Source organism: Trachurus trachurus (assembly GCF_905171665.1).
Source record: "Trachurus trachurus genome assembly, chromosome: 17".
Lineage (NCBI taxonomy): Eukaryota > Metazoa > Chordata > Actinopteri > Carangiformes > Carangidae > Trachurus > Trachurus trachurus.
In genome coordinates this window covers 26,199,867-26,225,364 of record NC_139900.1, presented here as the reverse complement: position 1 = coordinate 26,225,364, position 25,498 = coordinate 26,199,867, and the positions used below count along the sequence as shown (strand labels likewise).

The window sequence follows — 25,498 nt, the reverse complement described above, 5'->3', positions numbered from 1 at the left end:
AGTTACGCGTCTTTGAAAACCCATAAGCTAAGTATTATATATAAATAATTAACTCGGATCACGTATATGCTTTCACTTTGACATCTTTTTTTCTGTGCATTTGTGCCCAAAAAAAATCCTACTTTGACTTATTGCTGTAAAACATGACATGAAAACTTCCAAAGGGGATGAAAGTTTTGTATATTATATAGTGTTGTATATTTCAGTACAAACACTTTGTGCAAAAGTTTTTCAAACATACTGCCATGGACAGTTTTTTTTTCTATCAATTAACATCATTGCTAAAAAAAAGACTAAAAAAACAAAATACTCCCATGTCCCAAATCATGTAATCCCAGACGAGAGTCTATGCTGTTGAGATCAGGACTCTGTGAAGGACAGACCATCTGTCGCACGACTCTTTATTCCTCTCGTCTCTGAGGACTTTATGAATCTGGCTGTTGGTTTTAGCCATTTTAAAGCTGCAGACTGAATTAAGGACGGTTCAGACGCCCCCTGATGGAATTGCATGATGGATTGGAATATAGATGTCTAAAGTCCTTCAACTTTTTGCACAGCACTGTATATTTTATCAAGGTACTGTATGTTTTTTTTTTAACGACCCTCTTGTTTCTCCTCTGCAGAACCTGTACCTGTTCCTGGCCCAGCCCAACTGTCTGGTCCACTTGGACCTGTCTGGGACAGACTGCACCGTGGACTCAGTATGTACTCACCGTCTCTGTTACAGTCACCATGCACCCTATCTGTGTCCGATCTCATCTCTGGGATGGGATTCTAGCCAAGAAACAGAAAGGTGTAGCGTCCTGAATATGAATGGCCCAGCGGACAGAAACGCTCTTACCTCAGCTGACTCGCAGCCTTTCCCTGAGCTCCTCTATGCATAAAGCCCTGAGTGAAAGCTATTAGAAGCCTCTACAGTACAATACAAATGTATACCTGCTTATGAATTATACAAATGATCCATTGTATGAGGAGCATCCGGGAGCTTGTGTTTCATGCATTTGTTCACATCTTTGTCACTTCAAAGAGACAGATTTGTCTGTGTTGTCACTGTGTCTAAATTTAAACAGTTTCTGCCACTGTGACAAAACAGTGTCTTGCTGCATTAGCAGAGACGCTAGCGGCTGAAAGGATGACAGAGCTTTCTCTGTGAAAGAGTTCAGTGACCACGCTCCAACGTGTCTGCCCCTGCTGGTTACTGCTGAGATGGCACTTCTGTCGTGCCCGCTTCACCGTGGAATGCGCACGAGCTCGGAAGTTACTGTACCGCTGTCGCCGCCGCCCGTCTCAGCCTGGAAGATGTAGAGTTTTGTGAAAAGCGCCGGCTGATCGGGAGGTCACATTTATTGTTTATGTCTGCTGCATTGTCAGAGCTGTATTGCTGCTGAGGGGTGAGTGCACAGTGGGGGGCATGCAAGGTTGTCTCCAACAGACATAAATATTTTTTTTTCCCATCTGTCCCGCGCTGCTGCAGGGAGGTCAGAGGTCAGTGTCAGCTACAGATCTGCTCTGAGCTCTGCTTGTGCTCAGTGACACCTCAGCAAAACAGTGAGCTCCCCACTCTGTGCCGCCATGATGCCCCGACATGTTGCTAATTTTAATCCCATTGCTGATTTACCACTGGGTTCCTCCCTGTGGTCGACTTTAAAGGGATACGGCAACATTTTTTTTTTCGTGTCTTGCCTCACTCCCAAGTCCATGACCAGCAGATAGACACCATCCTTTTGACTGTGCATGCAGTAACAAGGGAGATACGGGCAGAGCTGACGCACCGCTAATTAGCTTAGCTCAAACGCTGGAAGTGCATAGGTAGTATTAGCCTGCCTCCACCTAAAGTCATCAGAGAAACTCTTCAGCAACTTTAAACTGAAACCGGCGGGCTGATCTTCGTCTCAGAAACTCTCCGCTAAGGCATCTTGAGCGGTCAAATGCCGGTAACGGGACGAGATCGGTCAAAATGGAGGGTTCAAGCAAAGACGGTTTATTTTGGTTCAAGCTAGCTACATCGAGGGTAGGTTAGCTTCCTATTTTAAAGTAAAAGCACAAATTCTATCATCATAGTTTTCTGTATGTAAAGGGAAACAGGTGTTTTATTTTGTGAAAGTAACCGGAAGTGCGTTGGTCACAACGGCTAGCTTGAGTAGCGCCGAACTCGTCCGAACAAAATTGTAAACAGCTGGTATTTAGACAAATTAACGACACACTGCTGATCTAAACGGCTACTTTCTCATATTTACAGAGTTTAGAGCTAAAGTGAAATCAGCTTCTGACTTCTAATTTCATCTCGGGTAGGAGGCAGGCTAACACTACCTATACACTTCCAGTGTTTGAGCTAAGCTAATTAGTGGTGTTTCAGCTCTGCCCGTATCTCCCTTGTTACTGCACGCACAGTCGAAAGGATGGTGTGTCTATCTGCTTGTCATGGACTTGGGAGTGAGGCAAGACACACAAAAAAAATGTTGGCGTATCCCTTTAATCCCATTGCTGATTTACCACTGGGTTCCTCCCTGTGGTGGACTATAAAGAAATACATCTACTCTATTGTTCAGAGCTACTCTAATTAATACTTACTCAAAATTTTAGAGGTAAATGGTACTTTACTTTGCATAGATTATATTTCTTAAAATAGCCTACATATAATCAGCTTCTTCGCAATAGCAATCGACATCAAACAGCACAAACACATTATAAGCTGTTTTCAAGTCAAGTCATGTTAGTCTGGAATTTCAGTCCTAACACAACCTAAAAGTCAGGCTGCAAAATGCATATGAAAAAGTGGAGAAATATTGCAGCCTTCTACAAATATTTGAAGCAGTTGTAAATTGCGAAGTTGTCAAAATTCGCTACGATCAATTTTTCCTCATTCCATCTCCTCGAGCTGCCTGTAGTGCATCTGAAAAAAACAGAATACCGAAAGTGCCATTTTGACGAATGATTGCTGTCAGCACCAACCACCCTGACAAACACACTGCGTGTCCTGCGACTGCTTCACAACAAGAAATCCCCCAGTGAACAGCAGCAGCAGGAAATGTTCACTTTGCATTAGCAGTAACTTGAAAAGTGCGAAGAGAAGTAAACAGTAAGGCTGATGTCAGTGAGCTACAATCACAAACCATAATGAAGACTTTCACATGAAAAGGTCATTAAATATAGATACTGTTTTTTTTTTGGCAAAATAAGTGCAAGAACAAATTCACGGCCATATTATACAAACTTAAGATGGGATAAAACTGGTATTACAGCAGAAAATCCCCTAAGCTCTCCCAACTTTCACTTTAACACCATGTGGTGAATTTGTTTCATACTGTACATATGGCTGCTCTTTAATTGCTTTTAGATGACCAACAAAATGTCAGCAGACTGAACTCATTCAGTAAGAGGCTTACGGCAGATGGTGTTGATATGCAGGTGATGAAACCATGTGATGACAAAACTCTCATTCGTAGAGACAGGTCATCTGAGCCGTCTGTCAGTCCGTCTTATCTCCCAAATAGCTTTATAAACGCTGATAAATAATGTTGAATAGACTAGAGTTTCTTCACCTGAGATAAGACAGGATTCCTAAAGTGAGTCAGAAGAGCTATATGAACTTGGGAACTATTAATTTATGAACTCAAATGAACTCAAAATCAAACAACTGGTGGATTTCAAAACTGCACAGCTTATGTTCAAAATTAACAACAACTTGCTGCCCGACTGTATTCAGAAAATGTTTAATCTAAGACAAAGCCATTATAATCTCAGAGGGGTATGTATATTTAGAAAGTTAAAAACCAGAACCAACACCAAATTACAATGCACTACGGTAACAGCTGTTAATTTATGGAACAAATTGGAGAATGACTTAAAAACATGTAATACCATAATCTTATTAAAAACAGGATGATTAATTTATATAAATTAGAGTAATAAGTGGTGACACGTGCTATGCTGCTGCTATTTTTGTTCTGTTTTCTGTATGTTTGATTGTCTCTGTAAACTGGCCCCAGAATTTAAACTTTAAACTGCCTTAATAAAGCAACTCCGCCAACTAACAAAAAAACAATCCAGCTCACACATTAAATATTAATACTATTTTATTATTCTACAGTACTTTTGCTACTTTTTTGGGGAAAAATAACACAGTTGTTCTACTTATACTTCAGTGAAGGGTCTTCATTTCTCTTCCAGCCCTGGTTTGCTCCTCCTCCTCCTCCTCCTCCTCCTCCTCCTCCTCCTCCTCCTCCTCCTCCTCCTCCTCCTCCTCCTCCTCCTCCTCCTCCTCCTTCTTCTCCTCCTCACTGTGATATGTTTGCTTTCCTCTGTTGCTGCACTTCAGTGTTAAACTCCTAGCAGCACAGAGCTTGTCGAGCAAGGAATCAGTTTCATGGAGAAATGGTCCAACCTGTGAAACTAATCCCCCTCCCTCCCTCCCCTTGGAGTGGGCCGTGGATTTTCTATTGAATTCTGTGCATGAATGAAAGTCATTGGATCTGTTATTTTTAAGTTCTCAAAGTTCGTCTGTCTTTTGCTCTTTCAAAAACTCCCCTTCAGACTAGCAGTGCTGTCCATGATAGCTGCTTCATGTTCTGTTTTGTTAATTATCATTTATCCTTGGGAGAGAAACTGTCTAAGGGAGGATTTGTCTTTTTTAGTGTTGGCCTGTGGGATTGAATTATTAATAAGTTCCTTTTTTAATCTGCGCTGACATACCATCGCCAGTCGATTAGTCAATTTGGGTGATGGATCACAGTGCCAGGGAAAAATGGATTTGCCTGATAGTTTAACCTCTCGCAAGTGATGAGATGCTACTTAGAGTCTTACCAGAAATTGTGTCTTTTTTATGCTGCTCAAACTTGCTCAGAGCTCTGAACTGTCTCAAAAACATGCACACATCATCTTTGTTTCAAGATTAAATGGGTCACAGGTTTTGTTGAACCTAGGTTTCCCACAGGCCTTTAGTTTGAAAGTGAGTGATATCTTCACAAGATGGGAGAATGATTGGATGGATGGTGGATGAATGGATGTTATGTAAGCAGGGAAACTGAAGGTGACACAGCAGTGTTTGATTCTTTACACATTTTTCTCAATTTTAAAAGTGAAACTTGACATTTGATGAATAGTCGATACAACTAAATGACTAATTCATTTCTCCCACTATGGGTAAAGCTCGACTTTGATTCAGTGTAATACAATTACACTTCTTATTGCCCATTTGGTCCTGCTTTCGGGAATTAGTTGACTTCTCTGACAGATGAGCACTTTCAGTATGCACTTTCTGCTGTATTTCACTCAGCGGCTGGAGCTGGCCAGCAGTAACCATTAAATGGACAAGAATTAATTAATGAAAAACACAGCTTATCTTGTCCAATTATTTTGGCCTCAAAATGCTTTAGCTTGTGATTTCTTTTTCACCTTTTAAACACAAAACAATTGTCAAACCCTTAAATGTATTCAAAAAGTTTGAAATCTTTTTACCCCCAAACTTTCTGTGGCAATGAATCGTGGAAATGCTGTAATAAGGTAACATTTTGCTGAGCGAATCAATATTTCAACTGGAGCTTCAATTGATTTCCAGGCTGTAAAGGAGTGAAAACTTTACTGGAAATTCTTGCTCTTTTTATATAACCCATATCTGGGCAAAGTTTACAAGGAGATTCAGACGTTTCAAGTCCAATTTTGAGACGTAATTACAGTAAATGGAATTTCTTTCTCACATCTATAGAAAGTTGTAAATCAGCCAAAAAAGAGATAAATAGTAGAAAAAAACACTTTTTCCCAGCAGTGAGTCATGTTGAATTGAAAAAGTGTATACAGCCAGCTGTGAAAGAAGCATATAGATACTAAAGCAACAAACACCAAAGAGAAGAATCTATAACAAACAAATATATAATTAAATCATATTATAATTTACGCAAGCAAATTATAATTATTAATTTAACTACATGTTGGTTTTCAACGCCCTTCGGAGGTTTCATAGAGAAATCTGAGGGCTCAGTCAAATCAGTCTTCATTTGTTAGATCTTAACCATCTGAGAAATTGTTGAAAAACTCTTTGAAACAACTAATGAGTAGATTTTCTGTTGTCACGAGGCAAAAAGTTTGAGGCCGGCTGGTTTAATTCCTTAACAATGCTTTGAATTTAATGAGCTCATCATATTGCTTTGTTTTTTATATCAGCATAAAACCATCAGATGAATGTAGTGAAGTAAACTACCCAGTGTTTTTCCAATGAAAAGCTGTGGAGTAGGAATAATGTTACGTACTTTTCCAACACTGAGCAGCAGTACCAGATGATATCAAGGTGTGAGCCTAAAGTCAGAGCAACAGTGCACTGTTCACGCCCCACTCATCTGTGCATACCTAGTAGTAATGTAGCATCTTCCCCTGAGCAACCAGCTATGTTGGATACATCAAGATTGTCTGAGAATTTGACATTCACCTCTGACGTTGACTTTTTCTTAGACTTCACATTCAGCAGTAAAAAAAAAAAACACCTGTTGTGTTTTATGGACTTTTGTTGGAGATGTTGTTATCTTGAACAAATCCCAACCCACAACCCTGGCTATGGCATGTGAAGGCAGATATCAGCAAGGGCAGTTTTTATCTGATCATATCCATGGTGACATCTCATCTTATTCTGGACTGAATACCTTTTATCTTTCAATGGCAAACTGGTCTCAGTGTGTATATACATAACACTTCAGGGTCGTTTTTATTGAAGAGGCTTCAGCCGAGATGTAAGGACATCATTTTTAAACCCGTCCATGTGTATCAGCTTTAAATCTGTGCTATACAGCCATTTGTGCAGCCTCAGAACCAAAACAACTGTTGAACAACAAAATCACATTCACTTTAGTGAACGTACTGTAACACAACCCATTTGTCTCTCTGTCTCTGCCAGTTGTTCGGTGCCTTGCTGCGAGGCTGCTGCGCTGACCTCTCCTACCTGAACCTGTCCAAGAACTCCTTCTCTCACAGGTGGGTGTTCACCTACAGGGTAAATCCCCATTAACTTATTTCCATTTTTTATTTATTTTTTGGGGTTCTTTTTTGTTGTTGTTGTATTTTACACTAAAGCACATAGACACATTTGTTTTCGTCCTCTGACTCAGCCAAACAGCTCTGGAGGAATTCCAGTCAGGAGGCAGTGAGCAGAGCGAGCATCATCATTTATTTTCTGCTGTAGATTAGTGTTTAGCCCTGGACCTCACTGACGGAATTAGCACGCACACTCGCCTCATTTGCCCTGACTTGCTATGAGTATGAGTGTGTGTGTGCGCTTCCGCCTTTGTGTAATGTAAACATGTCTCTGTTTGCTAACAAGTTTTCTGTCTGTCAAGCACTTGTATGCATTCCTGCAAGTGTATTTTATGCGTTTCAGTGTGTGTCTGTGTGTGTTTACCTAGCTAGCAGGCAAAAAGCAGCTCCAGCTCTCATCATGTCATGTCCCTCAGGAGCCCAGGAGCTTCCCTGCTCAGCATATTACATTACAAGAATTACAGAGAAAAATGAGACTAATTTTAGACGGGAATTATGGTTTCATTCCCCAGGCTCCCACGCCTGTATTTTTCCCTCTGTTCCTTTGTATCTACTCTATCTCTCTTTTCTTCATTTACTTTTTTTCTGCATATATCTGTCTTGTTCTCTCTTTCACCTTGCTCACATTTTATTATGTGAACTTCCCGCTCTCTTGCCGGAGCTGTTGGCCACACAACTCAACACTTTCTCTACTCAGTTTATAATGAGAAGATTGAATTTCCCACTACCCCTCTTACTGTTGACATCCACACTACACCCATCTTCCCTGTCTGCTTTCTAATCCTTCCCGTCCCGTGGCTCTTTTCCCCGCCTTTCTTTTTCCTCACTGCCTACATCCTCTCCTTCCCCTCCCTCTCTCTTTCTTTATCACCCTTCATCTTCTTCCCCACCACACTCTTGCCTCACATCCTCCTGCTCCTCTGCTCCCCCCCGTCCCTTCATAGTTCATTCCACCTCCTGCCGGTCACGGGTCTTCTGGTATTAAAGGGATACGCCAACTTTTTTTTTTCATGTCTTGCCTCACTCCCGAGTCCATGACCAGCAGATAGACACCATCCTTGTGCGTGCAGTAACAAGGGCGATACGGGCAGAGCTGGCGCACCGCTAATTAGCTTAGCTCAAACGCTGGAAGTGCATAGGTATTGTTAGCCTGCCTCCACCTATTAACTCATTGAGTGCCAACCACGTAATTTCTTGTTTTTTGTTCCCATGCGTTGAGTGCCAAAAAATTTTTTTTAATTATGAAAATAGACACTTTAACACACCTGATGTGTAAATTTGGGGACTCTACGACGAGCAGAACTGAAATAGATGATGATCAAAGTCTCATGACAGCTCACAATCTGGAAGTTTTCATCATAACTCGGCTTTTGCAAACGGAGTTCTGCATGTGGATGCAGCGCAGCTGTGCCGCTGTCACCCGCGAGGCTCCAGCAGCTCGGAGCCGAAACAGGAAGCTCTCAGCTGACAGTCCCGCCCGGTCTTCATCTGGAGCAACACCGTGTCCTCCCCAAAGTCCCCCCGCAGTAAAATCTGATGGTCTCTGGGCCAAAGCAGACCGCCGTCACCGACCCGTACCACAGAAGGACCGCGACCACCGGTGGGGCCAGTGTTCCCGACCTGCTGTGGCCGAGAGACCATCACATTCCGCGGCGAGAGGCTGTGACACGGCACGGTGCGTCTGTGTTATTGTTGTTTAGTGGCGCCCCCCCCGCCCCCGATGGTGGTTTTGTGAATAGAACAACAATTGTTATATTTATCTTACACAAGCCCTTTGATCCAGAAATGCGAGTGTCAGAAGAGCGACAGACACAAACAGAGCACCTTTCATAAAAGACGCTGTATCTCCTTTTCTAGAAAAAAAGGAGGGATTTTGGTGAAACCCAGCCATGTTTAGCTTGACTTTTCTCAGGAACAGAGGCACGTAGAAACAAACGGCGTGAATGACAATAATATAGAATACACTATGGCTCTACAAAAATCATCAAAAATGGTCTAAATTGCCAGTACACTTTACTAAAACTTTGGAAAGGAGCGCGGCACTCAATGAATTAATGACACACTGCTGATCTAAACGGCTACTGTCTGGCCTAAAAATTAGGGGTGTCACGATTTCGATTTTTTATTGAAATCGATCGAAATTACGTCACGATCTCGAGAATCGAAGTCAAAGTGAGGATCGACGATTCCCCCCCCCCCCCCGCCGCCGCCGCCCGCAAAGCTGCAACTGGCCGTTGTCCCCATTGCGCACCAAGCGTCTTGTCAGTCACTGGTCCGAGTTTTCCTTGACTTTTTATTTCGAGACAACACTCACTCATTCTCTCTCTCTCTCCTCTCTCTCCCTCGCTTTTTTTTTTTTCCGGCGGTGTCAGCTGCTGTGCACGTCTGCAGCAACCCAAACAAATGCACATGTTGACTGGCTCTATTCCAGCCACATGATTGGTTCGGCGCAGCGGAACCTATCGACCACGTCTCATATTTCTATCGAAGAAAAGTTATTTCACAATTTATAGTGTTTTATCACCCAGCCCTGGTGGGCTACTGTCCCCTCCTACCTGGGAAACAGGAGAGAGACACAGCTCTAACTACACAGCACCGACAAGCACTGAGAGCCGCATGTTGCAGAGACGTTATCAGATTAAAAAAAAAAAAAAACCGCAAATAATAAGCCGACGAAAAGGTGCAACTTGCCACTTTTTGTCGATGTATTATTTGCGGGGGCTTTCGGGGGATCTGGTGACGGTGGAGGATCCGGGACTTATTCATTTGCCCACCACCAGTCTGATCAGGACCTGATCATCAGGTCCATGGCAGCACAGCAGCTGCAGCTCTGCCCCGCTGTCACATGACTCTCGCGTATCAGCGCAATCTGTTTACATTACATTAAGCCGACATCAGGAGAATAATGAGACAGACGGTAAATTAATGAAAATAAAATTATGATAATGTACATATATAAATATATTTGTTTCAAAACCTTGGGGGCAATTTTGGCCCCTGGATCATGATTTTTGGGGGCATGTTACCTTTATATTGTAAAGAAATTATTTAAATGTGACCATTAGTGCCTAATGTGATACATTATGGAAATTGCATCACTTATATGTATCCCATCTTTTGAAATAAGATTTACTGTACAAGATTTGATGAATAAAACCAATGATCGTAGACTAGACTAGTCTGAAAATAGCATAGGCGTCTGTGCTGTAAGAAAAAGAAAAAAAATCGAGAATCGAATCGTGACCCTAAAATCGAAAATCAAATCGAATCGAGGATTTGGAGAATCGTGACACCCCTACTAAAAATGTTTGAAATGTCGATAAAGTGATATATTTACAGAGTTTAGAGCTAAAATGAAATCAGCTTCTGACTGCTGATTTCGGCTGGGGTATGAGGCAGGCTAACATTACCTATGCACTTCCAACGTTTGAGCTAAGCTAATTAGCGGTGCGCCAGCTCTGCCCGTACCTCCCTTGTTACTGCACGCACAGTCGAAAGGATGGTGTCTATCTGCTGGTCATGGACTCAGGAGTGAGGCAAGACACGAAAAAAAAACAAAAAACGTTGGCGTATCCCTTTAAATGCACAGCGGCTCAGTGCTGCCGGTCAGACGGCTGCGGTGTTGTGGTGACAACACAGAGCCACAAAGCTGAACCGAGGTGATAAGAACCGCACGGCTGCTGTTCATGAATATGGAACGGACCGCCTCAGACTCATCACACACACACACACATACACAGATGTGGCACTCGTGAGAAACAACGACCAGACAGTGTAGATACAGTTACACACACATGCACATGTGGTGCCAAGCTGCTGATACAGCTCTCTGGAGAGTGGACAGTGACACTGCATCTGCTTATGCGACAGAAGCCGTTGTGTAGCTGCGGAGTCCTGTCGGGCTGTATGCTAATTATTACGAACAGGTCGGAGGAGAGCCGGTGTCCCACACACTTGGAGGTTATCAAAAGCAGTGACGGGGGCTTGTAATGCAGCTGCCTGGTTTTCTAACTCAACTATCTGAGTGTCTTTATCTCCTTCTTTGCTTTCCCCCTCCCACCATTGCTCTCTCCCTTATGACCTTTTCCATTTTTACTCCTCATAACTCCATTTTCTCCTACTTTCACCTCCCCCCTCCCCTCCTTCGTCTTTATCACTCATTTTTCTCTTCTATTTGTTTCCTCTCGCCACATGCATTTTTATCTTTTAACCAAGTTAACATACTTTTATCTGTGTGGGTTGAATGTTGGAGCTGTCAGGAAGACGTGCGAGTCGGTCAACCACACATTTGCTTTATCGCGGGGAGGAAAATGGATGCACTGCAGCTCAAGGAATAGAATTATCTTTTGGTTTAGCTTCCGTGTGTTTGTGTGTACGGGGGCTTGAAATTAACATCCCCCCACAAATCACCTGTGCTGGATGATGTTGTCAAGTTACAAACCGACTTGGCAAGTGGTAAATCAAATGTTAATGGTCCTGTTTTAACAGTGCAATCACACCAATCAGTGTGAAGCTGTGGGTCATGTTCACAAGGACAATACTCTCAACACAATATGTGCAGAATGGAATAGAAATTGGAGGGGTGTAGAGTGATTAGTCATTGTATTCCCAACCAGTCACATTACGGGTCTCATAACTATTAAACAGCTGTGGCACAACACATGGGCACATGACAAAATTGGCTCAGCAATCAGAGAGGAGAGTGCAGAGCAGCTTTTCAGTTATAACGTCCAGGAGCACAGTATTACAGATATGCTGCTAGAGGCAGGCGATGTCTCTTTTTAGCCTGAATTTGATAAAGTAGAATAACTGAAAGTCAGGTGGTGCTCAGTTCTGCTCTAAAGTGCAACTTGCAACTTTATTTTGGCAGAAAAAGATGCACACCGTCTTCTCTGTACTCACATCAAAAAGGTTAAATGTCTTAACCCTCCTGTTGTCCACCTGGGTCAAGAAAGGAAGGAAGGAAGGAAGGAAGGAAGGAAGGAAGGAAGGAAGGAAGGAAGGAAGGAAGGAAGGAAGGAAGGAAGGAAGGAAGGAAGGGCGAAGGGAAAGAAGGAAGTAAGGAAGGAAGGGAGGAAAGAAGGAAGGGAAAAAGGAAGAAGGAAGGAAGGAAGGAGGAAGGGAAATAAGGCAGAAAGGCAGGGAGGACAATGGGAAAGAAGGGAGGAAAGAAGGAAGGGGAAAAGGGAGGAAGGGAGGGAAGAAGGATTGTGGAAAGACGGAAGGGAAAAAGGAAGGAAAGAAAGATGGATGGAGGGAACAGATTCATTCTAGGAAGGAAAAAGGAAGGAAAGAAAGATGGATGGAGGGAACAGATTCGTTCTAGGAAGGAGGAAGGAAGGAAAAAGGAAGGAAAGAAAGATGGAGGGTCAGTTGGATCAAGAGAGGAGGGAAGAAGGATGTAGGGAAGGAAGGAAGGGAAAAAGGATTGTGGAAAGAAGAGAGAAAGGAAGGAAAGAAGGAAGGATGGAGGAAGGGAACAGATTGGGTCAGTTTGACCCAGAAGGATAACAGGAGGGTTAAAGGGACAACGAGGAGTTTCTATTCGGTTATAAAAAAGTCTCACGTTAATGTGGATGAATCTCCGCTACTCACACTTGTTAATGGCTCCATTTTCGCTAAATATATCGATCTGTCTCTATCGTTATTTTGTTATTATTAGTGGTGGCAGAAATGCTGGTCGAGCCGACCAGCGTTTCCTTCATGGCGAGTTATGAGAATAACGCCGCAGAATCGCCGTTTATGGTCGGAACTACGATGGTATGTGAACCTCTTTGAACCTCTGACTTTAATTTTTGATGAATGAAAACATGAGTCCGTCTTGCGCCGGGTCAAAGAAATGTACGGTGCGCGCGGAGGCTCATAAATGTAGTGTGAAAACGCTTCGCTTTTCCAAAACTCCTCGTTGTCCCTTTAAACATGTAGACGTTTTGAAGCCATTGAATTATTGTATTTGCATGGGAGTGAATGATGGTGGTTGGCGCTCTCTTCTCCCAGCAAGAAAGTTCTGTGTTCGATTCCCGGGCCTGAGGCCTTTCTGGGTGGTGTCTTTGTGGGTCCCTTCCAGGTTCTCCAGCCTCCTCCCACAGTCCAAAAAGATGCACACTAGGTTGATTGGCGATTTCCTACTGTGTGTGTGTGTGTGTGTGTGTGTGTGTGTGTGTGTGTGTGTGTGTGTGTGTGTGTGTGTGTGTGTGTGTGTGTGTGTGTGTGTGTGTGTGTGTGTGTGTGTGTGTGTGTGTGTGTGTGTGTGTGTGTGTGTGTGTGTGTGAATTTGAATGTGTGTGTATTATCTCCATACAGTTTGTAGCCCTGCGATAGACTGGCGAACTGTCCTGAGTGTATCCTGCCCTCACACTGTATTAAGACCCCGTATAGACAGTGAATGGATGGATGCATGCTGTATGCGAAGCAGTTAAAGGAACTGAAGTGTCGGTTAAAGTGTCAGTTGAAATGAAAACAATGAAAGTAGTCCAGGTGTCAGTGGTAGAGGAAACATGTGCATGAAAAAGAGTCGAGGTGTTTGAAGTCTTTTCAAACTGCTGAAGTCAGTTCAAGAGCAACTGCTGGAAGCTTTTGAGGAGATAATTAAAATAAAAAAGTGCTGAAAGGAGATGAAGCCTCCTTTGAAGAAAGAAAGTCCTTAAATGATTTGAGGCAGATTTGAAAGCTATTTGTTTGGGAAATGCACCGTAGAAATGATATGAAAACAAAGTCTGAGACACTTCAACGCTTGACTGTAGACGTGTAAAAATGGTTTGGCGGCATATAAAACTCAACATAAGTTTTGTGAGTTGTGCAGTTGTGAAGTTGTGAAATGCAGGCGAGATATCAAACACCGTTTACAGTCCCGTATTGGCAGGTTATAAGGAAGTAAAAGTCACTATAACAGTGGGTGGTTTGTAGAAAACACAGTCACAACCACTACTGACCTTCATGTCCCCTTCAGAGTGAATAGTAGGTAATACCATGAGTTTTTTTATCGAGCGCCGTCATGAGGTCGACATCTTAATGTTTTCACTTTAGGTTTTGACCCATGATACATTGATCCATAAACACATTTACCTTGTGATTGATGCTAAGTAACGAAGGTTAGTTCAGCCAGGACTTCATTCAGTCAGTGAATATGCTCCATTTGCTGTGTACAAAATAAGAGGTGAAAAGTGAGGGATGTCTTTTGGTGACTACTCACTGTGATGTGATCTTATGTGAAAGTGGGTCAGGCTGTGTTGTTGGTTAGGAAACCCTACTGGGGCCTGGACCATAGACTGTAAAAAGAATGGACGTAGCACCCGTGACGTCACCCATTGGTTTGGGGGAGTCTGTTTTGTGCCGCTACTACGGGGGTTTGAACTCCGCCATGTTGCATTTTACTTGCCATATTTGGAGAGGTGCGGCGGTCTCCGGACCTGTCACTCAACGTTTCTGCGCCCTAATTGGCCAGAACTTTTAACCTAATAATAGTAAAACGGTAGAGTTAAAAAAAAATTCACCCCCCCCAGAGTGTGTGCGGGGGTAGAAACTATCGGTTGAGACCAAACAAATAAAATGTACCAGGCTGTAAATATGTTTTTTTAAGCTGTAAAGTCGGATATTTTAACATGGGGCTCGATTGGAGTTGCTCCCTTCTGGAGCCAGCCCCCAGCGACAGCCGAGGGGATTGCTGTTTTTTGAACGCGGAAGTGAGCTTCACTTCTCAGACCGACAACTGCCCCCTTGGCCTGGACACTGGTGGTGAAGAAGAGGAGCTCAACTGGGTAGCAAATGTGAGGGACTGGAGGATGATGCGGTGGAGTCGCACCAATACACACAGAGATGACAGCAGAATAGAGGACAATAGATTTTAAAGTTTGATTTGATGATTGGCTGGTTGACATTGTGGTAAAATCCAGTTGGTTACTCAAAATCCATAGTCAACAGTTTGTAAGAAGTGGGGTAGGAGAGAGCAAGAGAGATTTGTGAGTTAAACTTACTCTGATGTGTGCTACTATTTAAAAAAATAATACATACATCTATATATCAATATATCAAATAGGCTTTATGCACAGCTCCACTACCTCCTGAACTTATGCTGCGTTCGATTGCACTCGGAACTCGGAAAGATCCGGGTCAGAAATTCCGACCTCCGAGGTAAATGCGTTTCATTGCGCAACCTCGGAAAACATGGCCGGCCACAGTAAACTCATGTCTTTCGAGCATCAAAAAGTACTGCTGGGGAAGAACATTAGCTACTTGGGGGAGAACGAGAAAGAGAAACGCCACTTCTGCAACACACCATGAACGCACCAGCGATGGGAATCCTGCATGCGTCATAGCAAGCCGTGCAGATGTCAACTCTTGCTGCAGTATATGTGGAACTATAGGCTATATTCCCTTCTCCATAACTTCTCCCTTGCTTAAATGTCTAGGTTGGAAAATAAATAACCTAAATAAATAAACACCTCTCACGGTGTGCGACGCCATTTTGCTTTGATGTAATTCTGACCGACTCGGGCTGCATGGATCCTACCCGAGTTCCCGAGTCGAAGTCCCGACTTCAAGGGCCGTTCTATTGCATTTTTCCGATTCAGAGGTCAGAATCGGTTCCGTGTGCAATCGAATGCAGCATTAAACAAGCTCCTTTATTTCCTGTCTTACATTATTGGAAAATCTGATTAATGCAGGTGTGTCTGACTCTGACCTCAGTAGTCACAACAATGGTCAGAGTCAGACACACCTGGATTAACCAGTTTGTCCAATAATGTAAGACAGGAAATAAATTAGCTTGTTTAAGTTCAGAAAGTAGTGGAGCCGTAGCCTAGAAATCTAGACGCACCCTAGTGGCAGCAAAAATATTTGCATAGTCTGGCTCGTCAGGCTAGTGGAGCTGTGCATAAAGCCTCAAAGTCGAAGTGAAACTCTAGACACTGTTGGACGTCTCAGCTGAAAACTCACAGGTGTAGTTAACGACATCAGTCAGCGCCTCTCGTTTATGGAGCCGAGTCCTCGTTAACAAAATTAGCTGCACCTGTGCTTTTCCTGCAGAGCCCATCCAAGACGTCTTACGAACATGTTACGTTCCAGATTAGTGTCACGTTAACTGTGATACGTCTTTCATCTGCGCTAACACAATGGGATTGTCGGCTTTAAGAAAATTAATCGTGGCGGTCCCATTTTAGCTGGTGAGCTGTAAAGTAAATTTCAGGCTGTGTGTGTGTGTGTGTGTGGCAATCCAAAAAAGAAAAAAAAGTACTTGTTGTTTATCAGGATGAGAATGAAAAGGCAGAGCAGTTACAGAGAAAGAGCTTCTGTGCTGCTCAAGTAAATAACGTATATGTTGCCTGAAGAGAGGTGGTGGGTAATCTGTTCCAGAACAACAAACCTTGTCTCTCTGGAAGATGAATCCCCCACACCCCCCTCTCCTCCTACTCCTCCTCCTCCTCCTCTGTGCCTCATCACTTTCTCCTGCTGTCTCCAACCCCCCCCCCCCCCCCCCCCCCCCCCCCTCCTCACCTCCTCTTCCTCCCCTGTGGTGAATTATTTGTGCAGTTGGGGGTTGAAATGGCAGATTGGCTGCTCTGACAACCTCTAAACACAGCTCTGCAGTGTACTACATCCATGTTGGAAACGCTCAGGATTGTCTCCTTGTTTATCATGACTCAGGACGTGCGCGCACACACACAGTTCTCTGTCCTTCCTCTGATGGCAGGCTAATGTATTGTATATGCCAGGCAGATGGTTGGATAATTGGTCAGTGTTACCTTTTTAACTGGTGGCAGTAATTAATGCTAACTTCACCTTTTCACTTTATCTGCTTGATATAATACTGACCTAAATGTCAGCGGCTGCATCTGTCTGCTTTAGCCTTCTTCCCCTCTCCCTCCTGTTGCTCTGTTCCCTCTCTGTCACTTCTCCACTCGTCTGCCGCAATCCTTTTGTCACTCTCTATCAGCGTGTCCCGTCCTTCTGTCATCCTCTGTCTTGTCTCCATCAGTCGCTTATCTGTCCTCATCGGTCTCTCACCACCTTTCATTTTCTGACGGTCTAAATGCCTGACCGTGATCCATAGTTAAATGCCCTCCTCTCCTCACATTCAAGTCTCTAAACCTTTCTATCCTTTTCTTTACTGTCCTTTTTTAGGAAAGCCAGGGATTCTTTGCCAACTTTCCGCCAGTTCTTCAGCTCAGCCTTCAGCCTGACCCATGTCAGCCTGGCCTCTATGAAAGTCCCTCCTGATTCTCTGAGGTGAGTCGCTGTCACAGGCAAGGATGTAGAATGACCTTTGAAACCCTGAAGATCTGGGAAACGTATTATAGATTCAAATCACTGGTATGGTCGGAACTGTGAAAGGCTGAAAAAGCAGCAGCTGTAACCTCATTCAGTCAATCTCCGACATGTGCCATTGTTACTGTTTGTATCTAAGCTTATCAGACTGTAAAGCAGCAGGTGTATAACAGAGATACAGTATAACCAAGGTGTATGCATGATGTGATGCCCCAATCACTTTGCATATATGAAGATGGCCACACTACTCATAAGACACATGCAGTTATAAATGCATGTGAGTATGCAATTACAATATACAGCCTGTCAGCACAAAAATGTATTAAAAATACCCACAAATAATACTTGCATTTGTAATCATGTTACCAAACCACCATCCAAACCCAATTAACATTTGAATGGAGTATGCGTATGTGGTCCTGTGTGTGTGTGTGTGTGTGTGTGTATATATCATTTGTTAGTGAAGTGCAAACACAGAGGCCGGTAGATTCAGTGATAGTGTTGGGTTATTTGATGTGGAGTTGTATGAGGTGCTTATCTATCATCAGTGTATTACCTGCAGTAGATTCGGATCAACATGCTCAGAGTTTAGAGAAGCAGCACGAGCACTTGCACAGCAGCTGAGTGATGTACTGCTGTGGATAGGGTCAGTAAAAAGAGTTGTTTTTAAAAAAAAATCCCACAGAACTAATACCAGCTAATATGTAACCTCGGTTTGTGTGAACTGCCGGGCACAGCTAAGCGTACTTATGGGAAGTAGGGAAACACGAGTTCGGTGATTGAAAAATGTGTTTCCACAGGGCTGTTTTGCAGGATTGCGAGATGGAGTGATGAACAGATTTAAAATACAGCTTACACTTCAACTAATATTGGCTGCACATCACTCAGCTTGTGTGCCAGTGCTCCTGATGCTTCAATGAAGTGTCATTGTGTTGATCTGAATCTATTGCAGGTAACACACTGACTACAGATAAGTACCTCACACAACCCCATTTCAAATAACCTGAGCTATGACTTTAAAGGGATAGTTCAACATTTTGTCAAATTGGCCCATTGCCATAATCCCTATAGTCATAGCAGTAGGTTCGTTACCTTTAATTGTCAGTGCAAGCTATTTTTAGAACGGCGGAGCAGAGCCGCAAGCTGCTCAGAGTTACGCTATGGAGGCTCATGGGATTTCTTGGTTTCCCTCATCAAACTCATCAAATACACAATCCAACAGCTCCAAAACGCTCTGGTGGACAAGTTGTGACCTGCACATTCATCACGGTATGAGATAATAACTGAACATTACAAGACAGAGTTGTTTTCGAGGCTAATGCAGAGACTGCTTGCTGAAAAACTGCTCCCGGCGGGAACATCAACAGGGAACGGTTTGCATGAGTTTACCTTGAAAAAAAAAACTCTGTCTGGTCACGTTCCGTTATTATCTCATAGCATGATGAATGTGTAGGTCACAACTTTGTCCACCAGAGTGTTTTGGAGTTTTTGGATTGTGTATTTGATGAGTTTGATGGGAACCAAGAAATCTCATGAGCCTCCGTAGCGTAGCTCTGAGCAGCTCACGGCTCTGCTCTGCCGTCCTAAAAATAGCTTGCACGACAATTAAAGGTAATGCCAACATGTTAAACTATCCCTTTAATGATGCACCAATCACAGGAAATGACTTTACAGTATGTCCTTATGATAGCATCGCATCAAGATGTAACCAGTCCACATTAAATACAGTTTGCTTGTTATTGCCATTATAAAACCTGTCATTATAATCATTCATGTTACAGTAGATGGTAACATTGAGGCTGACAAGCCTGAAACCGGCAAATATGGAAAAAATAAAGTCAGAATCCATTGGGAGACAAAAAGCTAGATGAGCACATCCCTATTTCCAATGGTAAACTAGTATAATCAGCAGCTGACACCCCAGCACTCACTCATTTGGTAAGCAAATCTTCCTAGTGTTTTATTAATGCCGTATTAGTTATGCAGTTCCTGATGTGGTTGTGCAGTGAATATTCTGCTGACTATATTCAGCTTTGACTAGTGCATCACCACTTGTGACAGCCAACTGGCAACTGAAACTCTCTTTGCCGTCATTTAGAGAAGCTCTGGACGGGACGTGCACACCGAGCTGGCAAAATGAACTGCAATAAAAGCCAAGAGGATGCAGTAATATGCACATCAGCCAGTCCCTGTAATATTATACTGACATTATATAAAAATGATACTGTAGCATAAACTCTGGGAAGAACAGCAGGAAGTATGCTACTATATCATGTTTTAAATAAAATAAAAATGAAAAAACAAATACCATGAGTTATAATAGGATTATTCTAAATACTATGGAGGCATTGTAAATGAGATAAAAGGATGCAAAATATCACCATAAAGTCACTTAATCCTACTGCATATTACTGCATCACAGTGCTCACTGGAATATTGTGAGAATATTACTATAGGCTTAGAATGATAAACTAAGTGAATGTATTGCGCCAGTCTTTCTGTAATGAATGTCACGCTGTAGGAGTAAATGAAACCCATAAAATAATCCAATTAAGAAATGGAATACTGCACATTAGGAGGTGTAGGAGACACGCATCCTTTTTCCCAGCACTGGAGCCAGCGTTCCACCTGGAGCCATGGAGCTCTACAGATCTGAAATAATGCTATGTTTAGCTCAGGTGAACGTTTATGCTATAAGTATCCTCAATCTATGACAACTCATGGAACTTATGTTTCTGTGTGTGTGTGTGTGTGTGTGTGTGTGTGTGTTCCTCACAGTACTGATACCACCTCTCAGTGGTGTCAACAAGCATTTGTGCTGCTGGAATGTTTAGTCAACTCAAGGCCTAAGTGTGGTAGCGGATCCATTCTCATCTGGGCCACTCATGCTAAAACTGTCTCCACTCATGATGCTAAAGTATCGAGTCAAATCTAACAGTTTGCATGCATTAATCTAATGTTCACTAAGATGTGTTGTAACCATCATGCATAGCTTCTACACAGTGGTCTTCAAAGCCACTTATCTTTTATCCTTTTTATTGTCTCAGGCTTGATTAGGGTTGCAAAATTCCGGGAATTTTCAAAGTTGGAAACTTTCCATGGGAATTAACAGGAATATATAGGAATTAACGGGACTATATGGGAATAAACGAGAATAAATCTGAAATTTAAAAAATTAAAGTTAGGCTCTTAACAGGGAACTTGAATATAGTTGGGGAAAATCATGGCTAGAACAACCAGATTTAATGCAAGTTCACTTGAGTATGCTATTCCTCAATCACTGGGACTTTTTTTGGGGGGGGGGTCATACAAGAATTAAAAGCTGATAAAGTTCTATCACAAATAAATCTGTTGAAATGTCATGTTTTTTAATTGTATTATTTTACATGGATGCCTGCTCGTGACAAAACAAAATATTTACATTTATGCTTGGACATGATACAGTTACATGATACATGATACATGATACATTACCCCCAATTTCCAGTTAATTCCCAGAAATTCCCAATAATTCCCATGGAAAGTTTCCAATTTGGAATATTTCCAAAATTCCCCAGCTTAACTTCCCATGGAAAGTTTCTGGAAATTTATCAGAAAATTACTGGAAATTTTCCGCTCCTTTGCAACCCTAGGCTTGATACTAAAATAGCTTACCATACTGGGAGTAATTAGCAGCCAAAGCACTGGTAAGATTCGATCATCAAGGCTTACAGTAGGCTTCAAACGTTATTTTCTTCAACAGTGGAGCGATTCTGTGTTCCGTTGCACCGGCCTTCAATCAGAGGACACAGATTGAAGCCTGCTGTATTGGCCAGCCTCCACTGTGCTTATGTGTCTCTGTGTAGGACTCTGCATCCTGACCAGCTTCAGGAGATGTGTAACTACAGCAGCTCAGAGAGCAGCCAGGCAGAGAGCTGCTTTTCCCTACAGGGATGAGTGAAGTATCACTGTAATACAGTCTTTTTCTGTTAGGTGTTTAGCCTGCTGTTTGCTCCTTGAAGCCAAAAAGCACAATCAGTCGCTGAGTAAACAAAGCAAACTGCCAACAATTGAGATGATTGTGTGCTGCATGATGGATCCCAGCCAAAATGGATGGAGTGGACTCCCCACTTAGCACTTCTCCTCATTACCTCCTCATGGTGCATAACTCTTAAATGTGTATTCATTGCACAAGAACAAGCTCCAGCAGGGCCTTGATGTGCAAATGCAGTTTTCCTTTCTGCATTCAGCTCGGCCCGTGCGTCTGTGTGCGCACACAACAATTGGCCAACTCTGAATAAATACTGAAGGTTTTTGAGGTGATTTCTGGTGGGGACTTAGTGAGCTATGAATCTTCTTCCTAAGCTACTTTTCTCTAAATCCTTTAAGATGGCTCTAAAACTTTTAGGTGTGCAGAGGAGAACGTGGGGCAGGATGGGGCGGCAGGGAGGGGTCGGATGATCCGTTCAGGTTGTTAGAGGGAGGAAAAGCAGCAATTGGATTTATTTGGGACTGATCTTTCCTTCTCTAATATTTTCACTCTGTCATCTTTGCCTTGCCTTTTGTCCATTAATTACTCTCTGTTTCTCCCCCATTTCTTCTTATCTACCTATCACTCTGCTCACTCCTCTTATTCCTTATCTGCTTTTCCATTTATCTTTTTTCTTCTCGGTTTGCTCTTACTTTCCCCTGCTCTCTCTCCCTCTATTTTTCCTATCCAACTCTGCCTGTGTTTTCCTTCAGGGCTCTGTTCCTGGGTCTGTCCAATAACCCTCATATCACTGATTTACACCTGGACATCAGCAGCTGTGAGGTACGCTCTGTCAGTCTGTGCAGCTCTAGGTATATTCACTCATCCTCCTCACAGATTAATGCTTGTGGCTGTCCCATCATGCTCCACTCCTCTCTGTCTTCCATCCACAGTTGAGGTCAGCAGGTGCTGGGGTGATTCAGGAGCTCTTCCCTCGAGTCTCATGCGTGGTGACTTTAGACATCTCTGATAATGGTAAGAGACACACCCAAACATGGCAGCACATAAACCCACAAGGGAACAGACTGTTGTTGTGCTAACACAATGACATTTTTTTCATGGTAAGCGTCACAGTCAGGACACTGATGATGCCAAATGCCAAACTTTAATTATGTGGTTATTTGGGAGGCAGTCGGAAGGGTCCAATGAAAGACAATCTGAGCTGCATTATGGGAATTGAAGGATCAGTGTTTTTTTTTTATATCTTAACCCAGACTAAAGATTAGAATTCAGAGCGACAAGGCTTGACAAGAGCTTCAGCTATCGTTGAATTTACAAGAGAAAAGGTTATAACACGCTCTGTGAGCAGCCCTACATCTTCGGGACCAACTGCTAGATACCATGGCTAACTGATTAGCATGCTAACTTCAACTTTCTACCACTTAAGCCTCCTGTTGTCCTTCTGGGTCAAATTGACCCAATCTGTTCCCTTCCTCCATCCTTCCTTCTTTCCTTCCTTTCTCCCTTCTTTCTTTCCACAATCCCTTTTCCCTCCCTCCCTCCCTTCCTTCCTTCTTCTTCCTTCCTTGAACGATCTGTTCCCTCCCCCCATCTTTCTTTACTTCCTTTTTCCCTTCCTTCTTTCAACAATCCCTTTTCCCTCCCTTCCTTCCTCCGTCCTTCTTCTGCCTTCGTTGAACGAATCTGTTCCCTCCCTCCATCTTTCTTTCCTTCCTTTTTCCTTTCCTTCTTTCCACAATCCTTTTCCCCTTCCTTCCTTCCTTCCTTCCTTCCTTCCTTCCTTCCTTCCTTCCTTCCTTCCTTCCTTCCTTCCTTCCTTCCTTCCTTCCTTCCTTCCTTCCTTCCTTCCTTCCCCTCGTTCTTCCTTCCCTCCCTTCTATCTTTCCTTCCTTTTTCCCTTCCTTCTTTCCTCCCATCTTTCCCTTCGTCCTTCCTTCCTTTCTTTGTTGACCCAGGAGGACAACAGAAGGGTTAAGAGAGATTTTTTTGTTTGATACTAAACTCACGTTGTTTCTTCCCCACTAGCAAAGTATGCACCTGTTAATGCAAACAATATGTAGCAATAGCAAAATGTAGAAAAATAGCTCTTTTATTTGTTGGAGTGATGACTCTATATGACTCACTATATCCAGTGGGTGGGTTGTATCTCAAAGTCTTTAAACTTTATCATCTCAACTTTTTGACATTACCAATAGTTACAGTTAATAGTTTTTAATTACAGAGCAACAAGGATTCAGTCAGTGACACATACTGTATCTCAAATGCTTGAAATTCTTCTTGGAGAACTAACTCTGCTTCAGTAAACATCACGTCTTAAAGTTAAAGTAAAATCAACAATATGAAAAGCTAATGACCTGAGGAGGAGCTCAGTGCGGGGGAGGAAGTTGCTTTGAGTTGTGACAGATGTGCTGTGCACCTGCATGAGTATGATCGGTTGCTCCTAGTTAGCTAAACAGATGGGGAATCGGCAACTGATGCATGAATAAAGCAGATGATGTCATTCACCTAGTGCAAATGCAACCTCAGTGCTGTGTCTGAACTAATGCAATGCCCCATAAAATAGCAATGATGCATTTATTCATGAGGCAACAAGTGGTTTGTCTTTTATATTCAAGGCTGGATTACCAACTGAGCAAAGTGATCAAAGACTCTGACCTGGTTCTCAGTACTTTCCGGGTGCCTGGTAGAGCCAGAGTCACAGCATGTCATTTGGTTTTGGTCATTTGACTAATTGCAAATTTGGTTTGCAATCCAAACCAAACAACAAAAGCAAGAACTAAGCCAGGCTAGCTCTAGCTTTATGTCTTTATTGCTTTTATTTGTACTGTGCTGATATTATGCATACTGCGTACAATTGAACTCTGGGTTCTGTTGTGGATGCACTGCACTTCATGAGAGTTTAGAGGTGACAGAGCACATACACAGGGTGGTGTATTCATGTAACCAACAGCAATTTCTTTCTGCGAGGTCTCGTCCATTGTAGTATTTCTCATCATGTAACCTTGGTGCAAGAAACTGATGAAATGTGGAATTACTTCTTAAAAAATGTTCTTATTTTACAATAACATGGAAGATTCCCTTATTTTGCATCACCACTTCATAATGCGCACTATCTTGAGGTGGGTCATCTGAAACGGCAGTGTAATTTAAAAGTCACAGATGAATGCGTTGAAGATTTTCATCCAGTAGGAGAAATTGTGCCAGAACCACTTCACCTGACTTTGCTGCACCAATGAATTTCACTCTCTCCTCACTCTGCCAACATTAAAAAACAAATGCATATCTTGGGACGCGACCAGTGTTCTGTTTTCACCATTCATCCTGCCAACCACTTCCCACTGACTGAGATGACGCTGCCTAATTTTCCAAAAAGCCATTTAGCACCGGTAGTATTAAAGGGAGCATTAACATGTCTGATTCATGCCCCCCCCCCCCCCCTGCTCTGACACATCACAGCTGTCACTGACACAAAAATAAACACACTCAAAATTAGAAACATGGGAGCTTATTAAATTACAGATGTATGTATTTCTCTGCTGAACCAGCCATTTCAGTCTTTGTTACTGAAATATCTTGCCATGGTAACCGCTTCCTCTCAGAAGCATCCTCCAACCACGAGCTTTTTTGAAAATGATGTGAGTGGGTGGGTAATTGGGAGTATTTTGGAATTTCAGTGGGCAGTGAGATTTTCTTTCAAAACAGATCATGAGACAAAAAAAAAGATGTTTAGGAGCCAGACATGTTTGCACCTGGCAAATGAGGAGTCGCTGGTATGAGAGCCCAGAAATGGTCAGTTTTGATGAAGTAACCAAAGTTCTTCAGTTTAATCTTCAAGTTTTGTGGCCGTTGTCTCATTTAATCATTGCTTACAAGGATGTAATTAAACATCTACTTGGCAATGTGTTTCAAGAGAGGCTCAGCAGAGCACAGTATTGCTTGCCTTGCACTATTTAAAGGGATAGTTCACCCAAAATTCAAATTTCACTCATTATCTACTCACCCTCATGTCGACTAGGAGCTGTGAGAATTTTCAGGGTCCTCCGTGCCTTCTCGGAGTTACGGGGGGGTCCGCGCAGCAGTATTTGTCCATATAATGGTTGTCAATGGATACCAACTTTCTTCGTCCAAAAAGACACACCAAAAAACATCCAAATACCTCCATACTGCTCGTCTGTAATGTCCCTCTTATATTGAAGCCCCGACATGAGAAATTGTTCCGCTGGTCAGTGCAAATCACGAGAGATT

The 25,498-nt window shown here is 42.8% G+C and overlaps 1 protein-coding gene across 1 annotated transcript in view; it reads left to right on the top strand.

The window, feature by feature from the left end:
* carmil3 (capping protein regulator and myosin 1 linker 3) overlaps window positions 1-25,498 on the top strand; it is a gene marked incomplete at both ends in the record, with an annotated part of 109,608 nt that overhangs the window by 48,680 nt on the left and 35,430 nt on the right. The window contains 5 exons of the mRNA XM_083991750.1: window positions 624-701; window positions 6,884-6,960; window positions 17,140-17,244; window positions 22,006-22,075; window positions 22,186-22,267. Coding sequence (XP_083847876.1) covers window positions 624-701; window positions 6,884-6,960; window positions 17,140-17,244; window positions 22,006-22,075; window positions 22,186-22,267 — 412 coding nt within the window. The remainder of the gene's footprint in view (window positions 1-623; window positions 702-6,883; window positions 6,961-17,139; window positions 17,245-22,005; window positions 22,076-22,185; window positions 22,268-25,498) is intronic.